This window comes from Triticum aestivum, chromosome 3A (genome assembly GCF_018294505.1).
Source record: "Triticum aestivum cultivar Chinese Spring chromosome 3A, IWGSC CS RefSeq v2.1, whole genome shotgun sequence".
In the NCBI taxonomy this organism is placed as follows: Eukaryota; Viridiplantae; Streptophyta; class Magnoliopsida; order Poales; family Poaceae; genus Triticum; species Triticum aestivum.
Window position 1 is genome coordinate 744,611,509 of NC_057800.1, and position 21,369 is coordinate 744,632,877.

The window sequence follows — 21,369 nt, forward strand, 5'->3', positions numbered from 1 at the left end:
TAATGTCAAATAGTACTAGCATAGCAGGTCTATTGCCCCGTGAACGGAGTTACAGCGAGGTTCAGAACATTTTATTTCTTATTACAAGGGACAAACATAACGGAAGTGGCATCAGTTCCCTTAACGATTACAACAATTTTCTCTCGGTCTAATCAGCATGTCTACTGTCAGACAAACAGATACTGGATCTGGTCGTCTCATGTGCCCTTTGCCCAAAACCATGAGTCAGTTCATGAGGGATTTTAAGCGATCACCGATGTCTCGATTCCAACTTTGCTCGATTTCCTGACGTCCTCATCCTTCACAGCCTCCTCCCACAGTTCTGGAAACGCTTCCTTCATGTTGTGGAGGCTTTCCAAGGCATGGTCAGCACCTTTAATCTTTTCAGAAGTTCCAACCTGGTACATCGATTCAACAACACATTCACATTAGCAACTCAATCATCAACCAAACTTGAGCGACAATAACCGGAGGCAGGATTTTACCAGGACAGTGTGCATTCCGATTTGCTTCCCGGCCTGGATGTTCCTGACGCTGTCATCAAAAAATATCTGGTGGATGTCCCGTATTCAGTTAGCACACCATATAACATGAGGTACCTATGAATCTCTGAATATGACCGTTGAGTTATTTGGCACTTACAGTAGTCTGAGGATTGATGTCGGCAAGCTTGAGGGCATGCAGCATTGCATCTATATTCGGTTTGCACAGGATTGGTGACCTTGGCAGCTCAACCCCAGGCTCCGGATGAGCCAGGTGCTTCATTATATCAAAGATCTCAACTTTGCTGGCTGGCGCAGGAGTGGGCGATGGCGGGTTCAATGTCTCAAAGCACAGAACTCCCTCAAAGCAGTCCTCGATCCCAAGCCTCTTCATGGCCCTCGAAGCATGGAGCCTGTCACCATTCGTGAACACCTAGCAGCACAGAAAAAATTACATGGTTATGGTTGCATCCTAACACTTGGGTTCTGATGAAAAGTTTCGGGATTTCGCGATGCGTACGAGTTTGCGGATTGGTAGGCTCAGAAGGATGTTCCTGAGCACAGGGTCAGGCTTGAGCTTTTCGTAGGCCAACCTTCCATGAACAAAGCTGCAGAACAAATGAAACAGTCAAGACTCTGGAATTCCATTATTTTTGCCCAAATTACACTGAAACAACAAGTGTGTAGAGAAACCGGCAGGCAGTACCCGTGGAAATCATCGTAGTCGAACTGGTACCCGACAGCCTACATCAAAGGTTCAGAGGAACAAGGTAAGAAGAGTAGAAACAAACAAAAGAACGGGTCTAAAATCTATTCTGTGGAGTGTGGATTGAAACGACACGGCACGCACCCGCAGACCGGCCATGGTGGTTCCGTACTGCTTGTACAGCAGGATGCAGAGCTCGTGGCTGATGCTCTTGTCGATGCCGAGCTTCTCGACCATGTATTCTGGAGCACCAGGAAGCCAATTAGTCAGAGAGCAGCAACAACTCATGAACACCATATATACATAGACAGATCAGAAATGCATCCAGACATCTCTACCTGCAAACTGATGTGCCAGTGCAGATTTTCAGTAGAACTAACAAGCAGAGTTTGGCTTATCTATGTACCTTGGATGTTCTTCATGACGTCGAGGCCGATGCCTGATCCCACCGGGTAGAGCGTGTCATCAAGGTCTGAAAAAAAGAGAAAAAAGAACACACACACACAAAGGCATAGCATGCATCAGACGTGCAGTACCACCCAAGATGTTCTGAAACTGAAATTAGCTTGACAGAGAGAGATATCTGGCAGCAGCAGAGGGAAGAGAGACAAAGTAGTACCGAAGAGGAGGCAGTCGCAGGTGGGGCGGCCGTCATCGCCGTACTTGGCTCCCTCGTGGCCCATTTCGACCGGCCGGCCGATCTGCAAGAACCAACGCCCAATCAGTCAGCGAATCAATCCACGGCCGGGGACGCGGTCCAGATCTCTAAACAGAATCCAATCTGCGGCGTCGCATTACAGGCCCCAGCGCGCGCGGCGGCGCCGGGTAGAACGGGGGCGTCGCCGGCGAGAAGAGAAACAGGACGGCCGGGCGCGGAGGGGAAGAGATTGAAGTGCAGATCACTCAGCGCGTACTTACCAGAAAGATTAGTTGGCCTGCGCGGAGTGAGCGAAGAAGATGGCACCGGGCGGAGACGGCAGAGGCAGATGCGCGGGGATGGGAACCGTCTCGGTGAGGACGGAAAATGGCGGGTTGGGGAGGAAGGAAATGGGGGATGGCGAGGGCGCTGGTATATGTAGACCGGACCGGCGGAGGCGCGTCGGCGGCGTGGGTGGACGGAGGAGGAAGCTGGGAAGAAGGTGACGTTTGGTACCGGAAAAGTGGGAACCGTCCCGTCAAGCGTGGTGCTAGCAGAGTAGCAGTACAAAACCGACCAAAAAAAATGGTAAATCTCCAAGGAAAAACGAAATTATTTACTCCTCCCCAATTAGTATTTTTTTCCCAAAAAGAACCAGATCTACTTATAAACATTCACTGAAGATACAAAGCGCCTTAAACATAATTAAAATTACACCTCATTAGTATTTTTTCCAAAAAATAACCAGATCTACTTATAAACATTCACCGAAGATACAAAGTGCCTTCAACATAATTAAAATTGCATCGAGATCCATGGATCACCGAACAACCATTGCCGTCACCAGAACGAGCCGCCGACGCGCCGCTCCCAACATGAGCCGACCTGACCTTGTCGACAGCCGGAAAGTCTCCGTGCACGTGCCCCTAAGGACCAATGCCCTGGAGCCGCAATCGTCACCGTTGAATCCTTGAATAGATCTGAAGAACCTGACACCAAATATCGCCGTTGCATACGGACAGCAAGAAACTCTAAGCTCGCCGCCCCAAGGAGCTGTCAGGGATCTATGCCGGAGCTCAACCTAATCCATCCCAACCGACCAATTTGAGAAGGATCGAAACCCGGGAGACTGACTCGAAGAAGGAGCACCGCCATCCGTCCAAACGCTGGTACTACGAGGGCTAAAACCCTACATATCTACCAGTTGCCGGAGTGGCAGGCGGAGGGAAGGCGAATTCATGGGCTCGCCGGCGAAGATCGAGAGGAGGAAGGCCCCATTAGTATTGTTATTATTACTACTTGCAGGCAAAAATTATTTTCAAGGAAATGTTGCAGGAAATTACTCCTCCATCATTTTATTATTTTTGTTGGTGATGTTTAATCTGATCGCAGCACTCTAGAGAGAAAAAAATGACACTAATATCCTGTGGTCGGTGTGAGTGCGTGCAGTTCGTTGTCCTAATCAACAAGTGTCAAGTCTAATACTTGAATTTTGATGGTTGGACTGCTCTCCTAACCTTTTAATCATAGGTTGTATTAGTATCAGTGTTGTTATTTCAAGGTAATTGCTTTTATTTTTGTCTCGTGATGTTCCAGAATGTACTGGTATCACTCGAGGAAAAAAAAAGTGTCACTAATATGTTGTGGTCGGCGTGGGTGAGTGCGTGCGGTTAGCTGTCCTAATCAAGCAACCAGAACCAGAACCAGGCGCCATGACTCATGTCACTATCAACCAACACCAACGAATCCCACCTTCTAATCGCCACACAAATTTACCTACTAGATGATGCCTTGCACATTGTTGCGGAAATGTTTGCAATATTTCAATAAAATTTTGATTATATGAAACATGAATTCTTGAAACAATAGTTTCTAAAAGTACTCCACGGTGTACAGGTGCTAAGGATGCCACATAGGCAGAAATATGATGTGGCAAAGCATTTAAAAAGGAGAGAGAGCATTATGGTGACCCCAATAAAAACCAATGCTAAGCACGTGGACCTAGGCAAAAAGACTACCAACCAATACATGAAGGAGTTTTATTGCTAAACAATTAAATAGAGGAGGCTTAGCTATAAAACCTAAGCACCAATACATTGGGGACATTAGTTGCTAAGCATTTTAATGCACTTAGCACCCCACTTTAGCACCAATGCATTGGAAGATGTCTAAGTGGAGGAGAGAGAGATTACCTGTGACATGCAGGGAGGGATTCGAGGCGACTAGTACTCTAATCCACGCAAAAGAAGGGGCAAACTTGTCTAGAAAATTTCGAACAGGGCTCTCCTTGATATGCGAGCTATGAGTTATGCGCAAAGTAAAAAAACGGAGGGAGTATATAAGAATTAAATGTAAATAGCATAATAAATGGAATTTTACATGCATGCATGTTGTAGTGGATTTGCATAGTTGCATGTTTAGGTGGGTTTTTCTTTATGCATGTTGAATGATGAGATGGCATGCTTGTATGTTGAGAAAAATACAATGATGAGGGCTAGCTATTTAGATATGAAAGATTACTAGTACTACAGTAATAATAATGCTAACTTGGCTGTGAAGCCATCCAAGGCAGCCCATCATCTTGGACGCCGCCAAATCACGTGGAGCCGCCACGCTTCTCTCCATCGCAGAAACAGAATTTGGCCCCCATTAGAAAAGCGTGATGCACATAGAAGGTGGAGGCCGTCAGTTTCGACAAGGCCGACCTTTTTTTTTTTTTTTTTTTTTTGACATGAAGGCCGACCTGTTTCCTTGGCCAGGAAGGTTCCATTCGATACTTCAACAGTGGCGTCCAACAGAGCAGATGCACGGTCTCAACAGCTGACTTGAGGTGAGGCTTTTTTTTCCGGCAAATCAGAGAGCTTTTATTCAGCAAAAGTGTTCTCTCGGCAATCAGCCAAGAGGCTGGTCACCAAAAAGCTAGGAGTCTTTTCGAGCCAGCAATCGGTCGCATTCAGAGTGCATGCACGTTTTGCACAGAGATGCGCCGGTAAATTTGCTGTCCCGTTTACATGTTGAACCTGACTTGAGGTGAGGCTGGTAGTAATGAAAAGTTAGCCGTCACGCTCGTAATCAGGCGCCATCCGTGCTGCAAACACGCCATTGAGCACCGAGGTCACGTGCGACGTATCATTCTCCAGCGCCAAAACGGAATCTCGTGTAAGATTAAAAAAATACTAGCAGTGTTATGTACCACTAATGTTAATTAAGAAAAGGAAAAGGCAACAAAGTCGTGGCGCGAGAAGAAATAAAAGAACACCGTCCAGATCCCAGAAAGCCAGCAAGATTCCGTCCGTATTTAAGTTCAATATTTTCAATATTGAACGGAAAACAACAGCTTCATTGACTTTGTTGGCTGTTTTGGTGAAAAAAAAAGAGCAGTCCACCAGAGCCAGCTTGAATGGCTTTGCCGCCGTCCACAGCCCAGCACGCTGCTCTTCGTCGGCCGGTCTCCCCCTTCCCCGGCCGGACTCAGATTCTACCGTCCTCTCTTCATACTTCTTATTCCTCCAGAAGCAGCTTTCATCACGCAGCATCCGGTGCCCGCTGTCCGCTAGTCCCACCAAGACTGTTTGCTGGCATTTTTATATGAAAAACAAAGAACATGTAGACATTCAGTTGCTCCACGGACCAACATCAGTCTTTTCTGCGCACTTTGTCTTCAGTCGTGCGTATCCAGGACCAATTTCTTAATCGGCCACTCATCCTATAATTGCTTAAAGCTAAGCAATCTTAACTTTTCAAATGAGCTTTCTGAAAAGAAAGAATTCCTTGCTAATATAAGTAGTTTATTATTTCTATTAATCCAGTCTCTCACACGTAGCCGCCAGTGAGTGCAGCGCAGTTGAGCTCCATCACCATCCATTGCCCTGGCAAATCTCAATGTTTAGGTCTGCCACCGAGTACATTGATACTTGCTAACCATGATAAAGTTGAAATTGCACATCGTGGACCACACAGCGAGGATGGATTTAGCAGACCTGGAACACAACCTTGCTCCGCTTTCTTGTTTTATGATTCAATGGTTTAAATTACCACACTATATACCAATATCTCTATATACTACTTAAAGAAGACGTAAGGTTTCCTTTCGTGCCCGGCAGAACGCTTCATCAATCCTCACATACGTTCCTTCTTTTTCTTTGTGTCTTCTCATCAGTTTCTCTCGAAAACCGTCTTAACCGTTTCAACTTTTATTGATTTACCAAATAAAATTATATATTTTTTCTTTGGTAAACTGATAGTTCTACCAAATAAAAGCAAAATATTTATACCCCGCTGCAAGGGACGAGCTTATCTAGTACTTCCTCTGTAAGGAATATAAGAACACTTAGATCAGTACTAAGCACTAAAAGCATTTAGATCACTACAAAGCACTCTTATATTTCTTTATTTATAGAAAGAGTATGGCAAAGACCTCATAAGGACCAACGCACCAGACCAACAATCTTTGCCGATGAAGAGAATTATAGCCTTAAAGGATCCAACATGTAAGCACACAGACGCAGATGAACGAAGACTGGATTCAGGTAGATCCACTGTAGACCAGTATTGGCTGCATATCGTGGCATCCATCGGAGGTACGTCTCCAAACACCCTGTGACGACACTAGACGACGCATCACACGAACATGGGTAGGCGAGAAAACCTGTATTTCATCTTCAAGGAGCCGCCTTGCCTTGCCTTTCTAAGTAGGACACAAAACCAAACGCACCTTTAAAAAATATGTAAAAACAAAGTAGGACCCCTCCCATCAGCAAGGGTCAAGGCCACCACGCCTGGCCCTAAGATCAGACGAGGCGGACTGATAGCAGGGCCGATATAGGGGGGGGGGGGGAGGGCACACCCTCCACTCACTGAAGCTACTATCCGTGCACAAAATCATGGTCAATAAAATAATAAATGATATTCTCTATGCAAACCGGAGACAAACGTGGAGGACTTTGCGGGCGTCCGGACAACACCCATGCCCACTTCTGACCATGCTGGCCGACCCAAACCCCCACCTCCCTCTCCCGCAAGTGTTCGTACCTGGTGCTAACTGCCCACATTCATGCCGCTGTAGAACGGTTCCTCCATATTGAAGACGGCTCAGGGCAGACACAACCTCTCACTACCTCCGCCATTAAAGCGGTGCGCCGGCCGAGGGCGCCGCCCGCTGCATGCTCGACAGAACACGCCTCCATGCCGCATTTAAACACCTTCATTAAACCTGCGTGGAAACCGGGAAATCTACTCGGGCCACACGTCCGGTCACGAGCGGGTCGACATTAAACACAATGCCAGACAAGCTCGTCCTGCCTGCCCGCTATTTAAAGGAGGCCCGGGCAAGAATCGCACCACTCCACCACTCCTTGTTTCCTCCTCCCACCATTTTCTCCACCCTTTTGATGGCATCCGATGAGCAGGAAGAGCAGTTTTCGGCATAAAAGCTGGCTGGGTGGCCCGTCGAGCCCGCCGAATACGAGCGAGGCAGCTCGTTGCCCCACCTCCCTTGCCTAGCCAGACATAGCAAGTTGCCACCCCAAGTCAGCACGTGGTTCAGCACCTCCCAAGCCAGTTCGCGGATAAGTGGAGAGTTGCTCTAGGCCGTCACCGGGGGGGGGGGGGGGGGGGGGGAGCACGGCGGCACGCGCATCGTGGCTGCCATGGAAGATGCCTTGTCGTACAACACCAGCCGACGTCAACGCGCGCATAACCGCGCCATGCCGGCGGAGAAAGAAGCCGGCTACGCAAAGATGAACAAGTCGGTGTCCAGCGGGTCCGTGCCTGTCGCCTTCATTGAGAAGAAGTAGAACACGGGAGGCCGCCGCCGCTTGGCTCCCAAGACGGAAACCGCCCGCGCATCGCCAACTTGTATAGTCGGTGACTTGGACGGTTCTTTATCTTAGACCAGCGTCGACCCCCGCCTGGGCTCCACTAAAGCGGAGGTGCCCTCCTCCCTCTTCAAGTGAAGCACCCCCTTTTTCCACTTCAATGAGCGGTGCAGCTGGACACAGGGAAGATACGGGGGAAGAATATACCTCCAGGAGTTCCGGTAGTCCGATGAGCGGGCTGCCGGACATGGGGAAGACAAAGAGATCGACTACGGTAGGCCCTAGACTAGTGTAGTGTATCCGTGTCAGGGAAATGGAGCTCCCCGCGTCCGGGCATGCACATAATTTTATCCTTTTTAGTTAAATTATGTCTAAAATATAAATACTTTTGTGTAATTTGTATGAAATTTGTTGTCTTTGCATGAATTTTATCTGGCTTGTTAAAAAATGTTTGAAATGTATGAGGGCAGCGTTGGATGGCTGACTCTCACATCTTCGCAGATTGGTCCCCCCTATTCGCAGACAAATGCGGAAGAAAATTTGCGGGTCCCCGTTAGAGACGCCCTTAGATAACTAAAGTAGTGATCTAGAATGTCTTATATTAATTTAGAGAGATTACATATAGTAAGGGCATTTCCAACCCCAACCCGCAAACCTCCCGCATGCGTCCGAACTACGCTCTCTGGACAGCGAAAGCCATCCAACGCGGGCCAGTATCGGTCCGGTCCGGATGCGATTTCTCCCGCAAACCAGAGACAAACTTGGGGCTTTGCGGGAGTACGAACACGACAAACGTTGCTCTCTACCCCCTGGCCCACCCAAAAGGAAGGCAGAGCCCGCGCTTTTTGTAGCATCCCAAACTGTTTCAGCGCCAAAATCCCCCACAGCTCTTCTTCCATTTCCCACCGCTCTCAGCCCTGGTAGGTAGGGCATGGCGAGGTCGTAACTATATGTAGACCGGACCGGAGGAGGCGTCTCAACGGCGTGGGGAGGGGACAAGGAAGAAGGTGGAAAGAAGGTGACGTTTGGAGCGAAAAAGTGGAACCGTCCCATCCAGCGTGGTAGTACAAAACGACATTAAAAATGGAAAATCACAAATAAAAAAGAATATGTTACTTCTCCCACCGTCCGAAAATACTTGTCACAAAAATAGATAAAAATGGATGTATCTATTACTAAAATACATCTAGATTTTTTTTTTGATAAAGGGCACTTTATTACTTAAAAGGTTTAAGCATTATACACGACCTGTGCATAACTGGGATGCACTCAACCATTCATCTAGATACATATATTTGTTCGACAAGTAATTCCTGATGGAGGGAGCTCCATTACCATATTATGGATGGAGCTGCGTCGAGCTTGAGTGTAAGGTCATTCGTCACTTTTTTTCTTTGGTGTCTGCTGTGGTGGTGCCAGAGGAAGGTAACGAGCATTGTTAGAGTATTATTTTTTTCTGTTTGAATTGGCTTCTTACCGAATGCAAATAAGCACCTCTCCATCGGGATAGTTGGGTTAGATGAAACTAACCCACTCTAACCCTCACTGTTTGGATATTTTTGGGTTATTTGAGCCTCCAACTAAGCCAAACTAGCTCTAACCCCATGAACCAAACAGGGCCAATATTATCTATCCCTATCCCTAATAATAAAACACGGATTGACTCTGTGGATTCATCGTCACAATACGCTTCCTCCCGTGAATTTACGCTTTCAGTTTGAATTTAAAACATATACGCGAGGTGGTACTAATGTTGCCATTGAAATAGATTCGACAAATTACATTTTTTATCCGTCATGGGCTTTGCCCCACATGGGCCGAGATTTTAAGCACCCACTTTGCCCTTGCATATGGGCCAAGATTGTAGAGGAGCAGCAGCAAAAATTAGTTGATTTTCATGGGGATCAAACTCATGACCTCCTGTTTCATTTCAACGTGCACAACCAATTGGGCTAAGCCCGTGCATGTGTCAGCTTATGAATTTCCTGTCAAATAAGCAGAGCTGCCTTGAGAATCTAAGAAATAAATGATTATCTGCAATTAGAAAGACAAGAAAGGAAGAAATAACGCCAAGAAAAAAGGCAAATGAAGAAGTTGACTCCACGGGAAGGCAATGATTTAATTAGTGTTGCTTGATTGCTTTCCTATTTAAAGGCGGAGATGCAGATCTAAAAAAGCAAGATGCACCGGGGGATAATTATTGTCGCTGATTGCCTTCCTATTTAAAAAGCGGGCATATATATGCATATCACGAAATTAATTAGTAGGAAATCCAACATTAAATTATTTTATTTATATTTGAACTTTCTGTTATTAATCTGAATTTTAGATAAAATCAAGCTTTTAATTATACAATTTTGAACAAAAGTTTCTAAGTTTCATAATTTTCTTCCTCGGTTCCTGATTTTAGCTAATTTTCCTTTTTTTCGCTTTGGTGAAACTTTGGAAGACACGACGACATTTACATTATGTTTACACTACCACAAGAATAATCATTAGAGAGGAAAGTAATCTTTTTTGGTGTGGTGAGTAACCATATTTGTGACTTTTTAAGATATAGAGTTTTTTTCAATTTTCTTTTATCTTCCTCTATCGATATAGATATATAATTTGTCACACTTGAGCAGAAGAACGGGCGCTTTGTCAAAATTGACTAGAAGAAGGTGCGCATCGAGCAAGTTGGTGAAACAAGGTCGAACAATTCTTGCTAAATTTAAATCCACACCAAAAATTTCTCCCGTTGCAACACACGAACATCTGTCCTAGTAAAATGTAATAATAGATTAATAGTTATTATTATGTAGTACCACTAGTGTTCATTAAGAAAAGAACAGGCACGAAAGCCGTGGCTAAAAAGAAAGAATAGAGCACCGTCCAGATCCCGGAAATCGAGCAAGATTTCGTCAATTCAATATACTCCCTCCTTCCATTTATATAGGACCTAATGCGTTTTTCGAGACTAATTTTGACCAAATGTTAGAGCAATAATATATGACATGCAACTTACACAAAGCACATCATCAAATTCGTATGTGAAAGAAGCTTTCAATGATATAATTTTCACATTATGCATGTCATGTAATATTAATTTTATCAATAATCAAAAGCGGTCTTGAAAAACGCATTAGGCCCTATATAGGTGGAAGGAGGGAGTATTCAATAAAACAGCAGCTTCGATGGCTTTGCCACCGTCCACAGGCCACCACGGCGCTCCTCGTCGGCCGGACTCAGATTCTACCGTCCTAGTCTTCTTATTCCTCCAGAAGCAGCAACGTGGCAGCATCTGATGTCCGCTGTCTGCTCGTCCCACCAAAACTGTGTGTTGGCACTTTTGCTTGAAAAAACAAAGAACATGTAGACATATAGCATCCCAATCGAAGCATGATTCATCTTTACAATCAATGACCAGGGGGCTGAGTTGCGAGCAGGGCGGCCGCCCAGGTCGTCGACGGCGGTGCAGCGCAATTGGGTGCAGCGCAATTGAGCGCCCTCACGGCCTCAGCGTTCGTCGCCCGGGCAAACCTCAATGTTTAGGTCTGCCATCGAGTACATTGATAAGTTGAAACCACTCCAAAGTTTAAAATTGCACGCCGTGGACCATATTGGGAGGATGGATTTAGCAGACCAGGAACGCAACCTTGCTTTGGTGTTCCGGGCACAAAATAATGATGCTAGGCATACATTTTTACAAACTTTGTTGATGATTGTCCTTCTGGACCTCTAGCTGGTTGCTATGTCTAGGCAGCGATACCTATCCTCACGCTCTATGGACACTTTGAGAGCAACTCTAACAGGCCGACCCAAACGGACGGTGATTTCGTCCGCTTTTTATCCATTTGGGTCGGTCGCCCATCCGGTGTCCGCCTTGTTTTTCATATGGGTCGGCAGCGCGCCCAACCCGCCGACCCATATGTGCAGGCGTGTCCGGCTGACCGCCCAATTTTACATTGCATTCAACATATTGTGAAATGAAAATTTAACAAGCAAAATAGTTTAGCCGTACAAATAAATAGTATAGTTTTATAGGCCAAATAAAAATAAAAATGTTTCACATAATTTTGCAAACGAATAAAAGAAGATACATCTATTGGTTGCCAACATGAGTCCACATATGCTCAACCAAATCATTTTGCAGTTGCACGTGAGTTTTCCAATCATGCATGTCTTCATGAAACTGAGTGAACTGCTCAAATGTTGCCGCTACTCCATGCTCAGACACAACATTCTCACCCTGAAACTGAAAGCCTTGATCGTACAGACGTTTCAGGCGCTCGTCTTCTACGATCATATTGTGCATGATCACACAAGCAGTCATCACCTCCCATAGTTTCTGCGTGCTCAAGTATTAGCAGGATACCGAACGATGCCCCATCGAGATTGCAAAACACCAAAGGCACGCTCGACATCCTTTCTAGCACTCTCTTGCTCTTGGGCAAATCTTTTTCTTTTCTCTCCGACAAGGGTTGGGTATTGTCTTTACAATAGTGGTCCACTGAGGATAGACACCGTCACCCAAATAATACCCTTTGTCGTAGTCGTGGCCGTTGACAGTAAAGTTCACCGGTGGGCTGTTGCCTTCGGCAAGCCTAGCAAACACCGACGAGCGTTGAAGTACGTTGATATCATTGTATGATCCAGCAATGCCAAAAAAAGAGTGCCAGATCCAGAGATCTTGAGACGCCACAGCCTCTAGTATGACAGTGCAAGCCCTGACATGTCCCTTATACTGCCCTTGCCAAGCAGAAGGGCAGTTCTTCCACTCCCAGTGCATGCAGTCTATGCTGCCAAGCATCCCCGGGAAGCCCCTGCTAGCATTCATCTCCAACAAACGGGTTGTATCTTCAGCTGTCGGCTCTCTCAAGTACTCAGGGCCAAACACAACAATCACAGCCTTGCAGAACTTATACAGGGACTCTAGGCATGTAGACTCGCTCATACGGACGTACTCGTCAATGAGATCACCGGGCACTCCGTATGCAAGCATTCGGATGGCGGCAGTGCATTTCTGATAAAAGGAGAAACCAATCTTGCCGATGGCATCCTCTTTGCACTCGAAGTAGTCATCATAGCCGACCACTCCCTCTCTAATACGGTTGAAAACATGTCTACTCACACGAAACCGGCGGCGGAATTTGTGATGTTTGAACAACGGGTTTGTTGTATCAAAATAGTCCTTCTAAAGAAGGAAATGCCCGCTCTCCCGGTTATGATTCAACGCCGGAAGGTGGCCCGGAATGAAGCCACAGAACAATGGCCGCTGGTTGTTGAGGTGGTGATGGACCAACACGACAGCCAATATCTCCTCCTCGTCGTTGGACGACGAATCGTCGGAGTCGCAAATAAAATTGTGGAATAAGAACTCGTCGGCGGAGTCCATTTTCGTACCTTGGCAAACTGTCGAACAACTTGCGGGCGTCGGAGAAGGAGACGGCCGACGAGGGGAGACGCGGCGCCCACAGACCAGCTAGCTTCCCTCCCGGAGTCCGACAAGTGTGACGGCGTCGGACGAGCGTGCCGTCGTATGTGGCGGGGGCGGCGAGGCGTCTTCTTGGTCGCGGGCGGCTGGGCGGTGGGGGAAGCTGCGGCAGGAACCAGTTTGCTCCCCGGCGGCAAAACGGCGGCGGCGGGCGACTGAGGGCAGGGGCGGCGTTTCTGGGCGGATGTGGAGGCGGCGACAGCTGGAAGAGTCGCCGGCGAAAATGGGCGGCGGCGTCGGTGACAGAGGAGGCGGGGGCAAGGGTTGCTTGTTGGCCGGGGGAGGGGAGGCCAATGTGCCACAGACCAGCGGGCCCGGGGACAGGAGTAGGCGAGCGGGCGCGCCCGTCGCGTGTCTGCGCCGATGCAAATCAGGCTAAAAGATGGGAAACGGGTTGCCCGCGGACGAAAAACGAACACCCGTCCGTTTGGGTCGGCGTGTTGGGCCGCCTTTTCTGTCCGCGCCGATCCAAACGAACGGTCGCAGATGAAATTGATCGCTCCATTGGAGTTGCTCTGAGTAATGCATTCAGATGAGGATCCTTTCTCCGCGGTTATTTTTTTTTTAAATTTATTAAAACGATTGGTGTATGCGCTGCCAGTTTCACAAGCCGCCTGCCAGTGTTTGGTGTGTGTGCGCGCGTATGGTGAGAGGAGCGGTTGGCGCTGCAACGCATAGATGGATGGCAGCGGCAAAGCAGGTTAGTATGTTGATGTTTTTAGAAAACGACAGTACCTTCGTTTTACTGGAGCATGCATTCATTACTAGGGAAAAGCACATAGGCATATGCTTACTAATAGCACCGGTTATAATCCTCGCTACTGCTATTTACTAGTAGTGTGGATTTTTACCCCTCGCTACTACTAAGTTGATACTAGTAGCGTGGGTTTTTTAACCCGCGCTACTACTAAGCGGTCTCTACCGTGCCCTCCCGACACATGCCATAGTAGTAGCGAGGGGTATAAACCCGCGCTACTACTAAGTTGATAGTAGTGGCGCGGTTTTATACCCCTCGCTATTACTAAGTACGAGGTAGGTGAAATCCCCATATCCTCGACCGAATCCCTCCTCTCTCCCTCACTTTGCCCCTCTCCCACTTTCCTCCTCTCTCTCTCTCGTACTCCAGCGGTGGCCGCCGCTGGTACACTCTGCTTTCTTCCCCCTCCCTCTCCGAGATCCCTCCGGTGGGAGGTCGCCGGAGCTCCTCGCCGCCGCAAAGATGTGGAAGCACGACCTCAGCATCCTCCTCCTCGCCGCCTTCGCCGTCTTCTTCTCGCTCCAGGTCAGCCTTCCTCCTCCTGCCCTCCCCCTCTCCGATTCGATCCGAAACCCTAGCCGACCCATCCCCTTCCTCCTCCGATAGCATGAGGGCCGCCGCGAGGTGCTGCTCCCCACACACGACGCCAAGATCTAGGTCCTCCAGCTCCCGGCCCATGCCGGGCTGGCCTCCGCGACCTCCACGAGGCGCGCGTCATGGCCGAGATCTCCCTGCTCCCGGCCAACGTTAACGTGCGCGTCACCGCCGTCCGCCGCCCCGTCGCCATGGCCGTCGGCGCCGTCGATCGAACCATTGACACCATTGACAGCACGCACGGGGTCGAGATTTTTTTTTGGTTTTTCAAATTAATAGTAGTAGCGCAGGCACCCGCGCTACTACTAGGCTTTTTCCTAGTAGTGATTGTATTAGCTGTGAGTCCAGCAATTTCGACCATCTGATGGCCTCTATCAAGGGCTCACACTGCTTTCTGGTTTTTGTGATTCAAAAGTTTCAAATTAATACACTATATAGCAATTTTTTTTAAATACGTAAGGTTTCCTTCCGTGTCAGCCAAAACACTATGTCAAACCTTGCATACGTTTTTTCTTCCCTTTTATCTCCGAGTTTTTTCTTCATCAGTTTCTCTTGAAAACCGTCTTAACTGTCCACCTTTTATTCAATTACCAAATAAAATTATGTATATTTTATTTGGAAAACTAATAATTCTACCAAATAAAAGCATAAGGTTATTTAGGTAGGTAAAATCATGGCGAAAGTTGATAAACATTTATTTATATAATCACATTAATATGGTTTCATGGGCTAGCTACTAGAACATTTGTATTTTGTTTCAAGGCACGGACAATTATCTAGCATAGAAAAAAGACACAAGTACTAGCATACCAGATCAACAAACGTTGCCAATGAAGAGTATATAGACCGAAAACGAATGAAGAATCGATTCAAACAGATCCACGAACAACCAATACCAACAGATCCACGAACAGGCCTCTGCATCATTGCAATGCACACATTCAAGTTTGTTTATTTATTCAAAGTATGAATGAGATAAAAGCCACAACCGGTGTTAACAGAATACATGCCTACGCATATATAGCATGTTACTGGACTGCCGTCCGAACCGGTTGAAAATATGCCATGAGATTATCTTTCACTGGTTGGACATAACTAAAAGTCATATATTCATGCGATTCATACTAATAGCCACATACGTATCCATCCTGTAGCCTTAATGTTTGCTATAAAATATGGTATTCTTATTCTATTAAAAACATAGTCATTATGAAAAACACAAACTCCCACTCTGGTATTCTAGAATGTTTGCATTTGTGGAAAGATGAACAACCAACTAATCTCTAGTCAGGCCTCTGGACTAGGTCATGTATTGTTGATGGTTCTATTTTTCTAACCATGGGCATTCTTGATGCAATAATGAGAACACATTGTTAGGGTAACATCTGTGTTGGATAGACCCAACGTGTGTTATACTGCCAGTTAACATCGTCAATATGTTGTCGGTATTTTTGTATTAAGAGTTAATGTTACTTGCATCCTTGGGCCATGAGAATATCATAGACCCGGATATAGGAAGGTTACTGTGTGTTCCCAAATGTCATACCATAACTGAGTGATCATAAAGATAACTTACGAGTATGCTGGAAAAAATATGTTGTATTGCTTGATAGTTCAAGACTAGGATTTGTGACTCCGACGATAGAGAATTACACTCTGGATACACTCGGTATTATGGTGTCCACCATCATCTGGCTAGATGTAGTGACTATGTGTTAGACACGGGGATACCAGAAATACGAAAAAGGAGAAAAGAGTACAAACCGGTCACGGGAGTAAATAATATAGTGATCAAAGTATTGATCACATGAATACCGATAGAAATCTCGCATCAGTTTTGTATTGTATCACGAAGCGAAGGGAATTATATACGATAACTAAAGGTTCACTTGATCATGATCATCATAAATCTTAGGAGTAATCAAGGGTGTCTAGATCCCATTGATAAATATTATCGACCGGAAGGTGTTTCGGACATGTCCACATGTTTTCAAACCTATAGGGTCACACACTTAATGACTGGTGGTATTTAAGAGAACTAAGAAACGAAGGAGAATGATAGACTGGGTACCGGCAGTGTTCCGGATGATCTCGGAAGTGTTCCAGGAGGTCCTAGGAGCGTCCGGGTGAGGACACCGCTACTCCTGTCGTTTTACCATTAGTAGCAACAATAAATATACGTGCCTCGCTACTCCTGTCACAGAGTGAGGACACCGTAAGATTGCACCTACTAATATGCACCACTTCCACTGAAGATCTAATCATCAACTTGGCTAAAAGAAAACTCATATATCGGAAAGCATTACATAGCTATACCAATCACACATAATAATGTTCAGAATATAACTCAATTATTTTCAGTGAATAATCTTATTATAAACCCACAATTCATCGGATCCAAACAAACACACCACATAAAAGGGTTACATGGAATAGAACTCCGAAGAGAACATTGTATTGAAGAAGAGAGAGAGAGAGACAGAGAGAGAGAAAGAGAGAGAGAGAGAACCATCTAGCTACTGGCACAGACCCATAGGTCCAGTGGGGAACTACTCACACATCATTGGAGGTACGATGCAGTGATAATCCCCAAATGCAAGGAATCATCGTAGCAATTTTCAAAGGTGGAAGTGATAAGCATGGAGTATCGAACCCACAAGGAGCTAAAGATAAGATCAATATTATCTCAAGTCCTATCTGCCACTGATACGACTCTACGTACACGGAACGCTTTCTTCCATCTAGAAACGAGAAATAAAACTACGTTGTGGGTATGAAGAGGATAGCTTTGCATGATATCGGAGAACTAAAATATAAAATAGGTGCTGTTATCATTAAGTTAGAATATATCACAATATATTACAAATAGTGAGTGAGGAATAACGATGGGTCGATGTGCGAAATTGTCCTAGGCAATTGTTAACAAGATCGGTAATCATTATTGCAATTTCATAAGCATTAAAGTATCAAGTCCTTTTATCCTATACGCAACAACCCCCTTACTTGGGTTTAAACTTCTGTCACTCTAGCAACCCACTATAAGCAAACCATGAATGTATTGCAACACCCTACAGCGGGAATCCTTCACGTGTGCGCGGCACGAAAGGCACCATAGGACAACACCAAAATAAGACATACAACTCAAACCAATCTAGATCATCAATCAACCCAAAAGACAAAAGAAATATACTCAAAACATCATAGGATGGCAACACATCATTGGATCATAATATGTGGCATAAAGCACTATGTTCAAGTAGGGGATTACAGCGTGGTGTGGGAGAGTGGACCGCATAAAAGAGATGAGGACGGTGATGAAGAAGGTGATGTTGATGAAGACGATCACCACGGCGATGGTTCCCCCGGTGGCACTCCGGTGCCACCGAGAGAGAGAGAGAGAGAGAGAGAGAGAGAGAGAGAGAGGGAGAGTCTCCCCCTTGTGCTTCCTCCTGCATGGCCTCCCCCTAGATGTGGAGAAGTTCTCCCTCTGGTCGTTGGCCTCCATGGTGATGATGGCCCCTTGTGGCTTCCTCGTCCATGGCCTCTGATGATGATGGACCCCTCCGGCAGGGTGCCGGAGAGGGCCTAGATTAATTTTTCATGGCTACAGAGGCTTGCAGTGGCGGAACTTCTGATCTAGGTTTCTTTTCAGGGGTTTTGGTATTTATAGGAATTTTTGGCGTCGGCTCACGTCAAGGGGGTCCATGAGGTAGCGGCAAGCTAGGAGCACCCTCCGGGGGGGGGGGGGGGGGTAGGTCGTGCCCCCATCCTTGTGGTTGCCCCGGGACTCTTCTGGCCCAACTCCGATGCTTCGGGGGTCTCTTTTGGTCCATAAAAATCACCGTAAATTTTCAACCCATTCCGAGAACTTTTATTTCTTCACAAAAAATGACACCACGGTAGTACTGCTGAAAACAGCGTCAGTCTGGATTTGTTCTAATGAAATCATATAAAATTGTTGTAAACATGGCATGAATACTTCATAAATTATAGATACGTTGGGGACGTATCATGCAGCAAGGCTTATGTAGAGGCCCTCCGTGATCGGCACCCCCCCTCGCGCAGAGTATCGACGGAGTCCTCCAGATGGGATCATGGGAGAACATAGGCTTGCAGCGGTGGAATAATTGTTTCGGGTCTCTCTCTGGTGGTTTCTGGATTTTAGGGAATTTATGGAGGTGGAATTAGGTCAAATGGAGCTACAAGGGGCCCACAAGCTCTGGTGGCGCCCCTCACTACTAGGGAAAAGCCTAGCAGTAGCACTGGTTTTTGGCTAGCAGTAGCACTGGGGACCGCGCTACTGATAAGGCACTACAGCTAATGTGTAGCAGTAGAGTTTGTTTGCCAGCGCTACTGCTATACCTACTTAGCAGTAGCGTTGTTTGAAGAACGTGCTACTGGTAGTTACTAGCAGCGCCTCTCTTCCCCGCGCTACTACTATTATGCAATATTATATTGCCTTTTATTTTATGTCGTATTCATACACTGTTGTGGTTTTGTCACGGCAGATGTCCTATAGAAAGGACTTAGTCGTGGAGCCATCGCGACAGGTTAGCTTGAAGGGGTTAAAGCGGACATAAGGACGCAAGAGAGTTTATACTAGTTCGGCCCCTTCGATGAAGGTAAAAGCCTACGTCTAGTTGTGATGGAATTGATGGGTGTTTCGATGACTAGGGAACAAACAAGCTTCACCTATGTCTCGAGTTGTTGTCTGTTGTCCTTGAACCGCCGCCGGGTCATTCCCTTATATACATGGGTGACGCCCGTCGGTTTACAGAGTCCCAACACCGGCTCATAGATGTATCCGGTTTGGTCTCTACTTATTCCTAACTTACAATACAAGTTACATATTGACACCGGTTTACGGCTACAGGCTCTCAACCGATTATGGGTCTTGAGCCCTCATCTACCTTCATGGGCTTTAACATACTTAACTACTGATGAAGTTAACCCAGCCCAAATAGGCCGGTTTACGCCCAGTAGTAATATCCCCAACATTAGGCCCCAGATTGATTTGAACAGGTTCATGTCAATCCTTAGCAAAAACTTCATATTCAACATCTTCTTGTAGTTTGGTGAACCGCCGTGATGTCATCTTCTCTGATTGCTGTAAATCGGCGTGACGTCATCTGTCATAAAGAAACTATCCATGATACCTTCTTGTTTAATAGATCTGCGATAATCGAGGCGACAGCTCTGTTTCCAAACTTGCGGCCCCTTGATTTTCGCGCCTGACCCATGTCCCTTGCTTTATAAATAGGACCGAAGGGTCATTTCTTTTTCCCCTTCGTGCCCTTCTTCTTCATCTTCCTCGCGTCGCCCAGCTCCGAAGCTCCGCCGCCGCCGTCGACCTCTGCACCAACTTTGGCCGCTGCATCATCCTGAGCGTACCAGAGCACCGCGGCGACCTTCCGCTTCTTCCTCAGCTCCGGTAAGTCTTCTATCCTTTTCATCATAGATCTGTTCTAGGGTTTCCATGTTCTCTAGCGTTCATCGCTTGCTTCTTGTTCATATGATAGATCCTTAGACGAGTCTGTGAATCTTCGCTCTGTGTAGCAGTACTTTTTATCCTCCGTTTTTACTTTCGCATATTAAGACCATAGATCTTATCCGTACCTTTGCTTATTGATTCGGCACTGCTCCTTTTGGGCCTTGAATATTTATCTCCTTTATAAACATGTTCCAGATCCAAAGCTGTAGTATAATCTTGTGAAATCTGTTTTTGTGTACTTACTCATCTGCAGTCTTGACTGTTCAATGCTTTAGACCAGGCGGTTTAACTTTGTAGAAAAAATTGACAAACCGGTATATACCATTAGTCCCCTTGTTGAATCGCCAGATGTTGGTTGCTTCATGAAACTCCGGTTCAGATAGTTCTGTCTCCGGTTTAACAGTGCCCATACCAACGTACCTTGATCAAATGCATTTTTGAACCGGGATCTTCTACCTTGTAGATTCCATCATGGCCAAGCAAGTATATGAGTGCAATTGGGTTCCTTCTCGCGTCATAGAGGATCAACTGGACGATTTAGTCCTGATTGGCGCCTTAGGCAGCAAAGATACCATCCATTGGAGGGCTCCTGGCAAAGAATGCCCTCCCACACCTCGAGAAGGAGAGGTTGTTGTTTTCGTAGATCACTTAGCCCAGGGCTTTAAGCCGCCCGGTTCTAAATTTTACCGGGATGTTTTAGCCGATTTCCAACTCCATCCGCAAGACACTGGCCCCAACTCTGTTACAAATATGTGCCACTTCCAAGTGCTCTGTGAGGTGTTCTTTCAAGAGGAGCCCACAATGGAATTGTTCAGAGATCTTTTCCATCTAAACCGCCGTACTGAGTTTACTGATGGCTCTAATACGGAGTTGGGTGGCATGGCGATTCAGAAAAGGAAAGAGGTCACATACCCTCACGCCAAGCTGCACAGTCACCCCAAGGAGTGGAATCAGACATGGTTCTACTGCAAAGACACCTCCCCTGCTGGTGAGAATCCCTTGCCTGGCTTTCGTCCGGAGCGGCTCAGCAATACACACCCTTTTCCTCAAAGATTGACTGCCCAGGAGAGAAGCAAATATGCTCCCCAGCTGTCAAAGCTCAGAGCCTTTATGGCCAACGGTTTAACAGGGGTTGATCTCGCTCGCTGTTGGATATCATGGAGCATACTGCCCCTTAGTCAGCGCTCCGGTTTGATGTGCGAGTATACTGACAGTGTTGATGACCCACTGCGACATTCAAAACTCCAGCTCTCCGGTGAAGAAATCACAGAGGCTGTGCATAAGATACTGAATGAACCGGAACACGTCTGCGCTAGAACCGGCCTGCTTCCCTTCTGTGCCACCAACAAACCGCCAGCTGTAAGACTTTGATTTTTCTCTTTGCTGAATCTGTTATTGATATGTCTGGTC

At 46.5% G+C, this 21,369-nt stretch overlaps 1 protein-coding gene across 1 annotated transcript; it reads right to left on the reverse strand.

Annotated features, from left to right (window-relative positions):
- Positions 1-2,368, reverse strand: LOC123063691 (uncharacterized protein C24B11.05). Its single transcript, XM_044487588.1, has 9 exons — positions 2,107-2,368; positions 1,808-1,889; positions 1,595-1,660; positions 1,333-1,430; positions 1,189-1,226; positions 1,003-1,090; positions 643-915; positions 486-551; positions 1-398 (listed from the first exon to the last, which is right to left on the reverse strand). Exons 2-9 carry the CDS (start codon positions 1,869-1,871, stop codon positions 243-245), a joined length of 849 nt encoding a protein of 282 aa, XP_044343523.1. The 5' UTR covers positions 1,872-1,889; positions 2,107-2,368; the 3' UTR covers positions 1-242.
- Between the last annotated feature and the right edge of the window lie 19,001 nt (positions 2,369-21,369).

What these genes read in the sequence shown, in the direction of transcription:
- LOC123063691 (XM_044487588.1), bottom strand. Translation starts at nt 1,871, where the DNA reads ATGGGCCACGAGGGAGCCAAGTACGGCGATGACGGCCGCCCCACCTGC. An exon ending in CTGCGACTGCCTCCTCTTCG is followed by an intron (nt 1,661 to 1,807) that starts GTACTACTTTGT and finishes TCTTTTTTTCAG; the next exon opens with ACCTTGATGACACGCTCTAC. An exon ending in CCACCATGGCCGGTCTGCGG is followed by an intron (nt 1,227 to 1,332) that starts GTGCGTGCCGTG and finishes CCTTTGATGTAG; the next exon opens with GCTGTCGGGTACCAGTTCGA.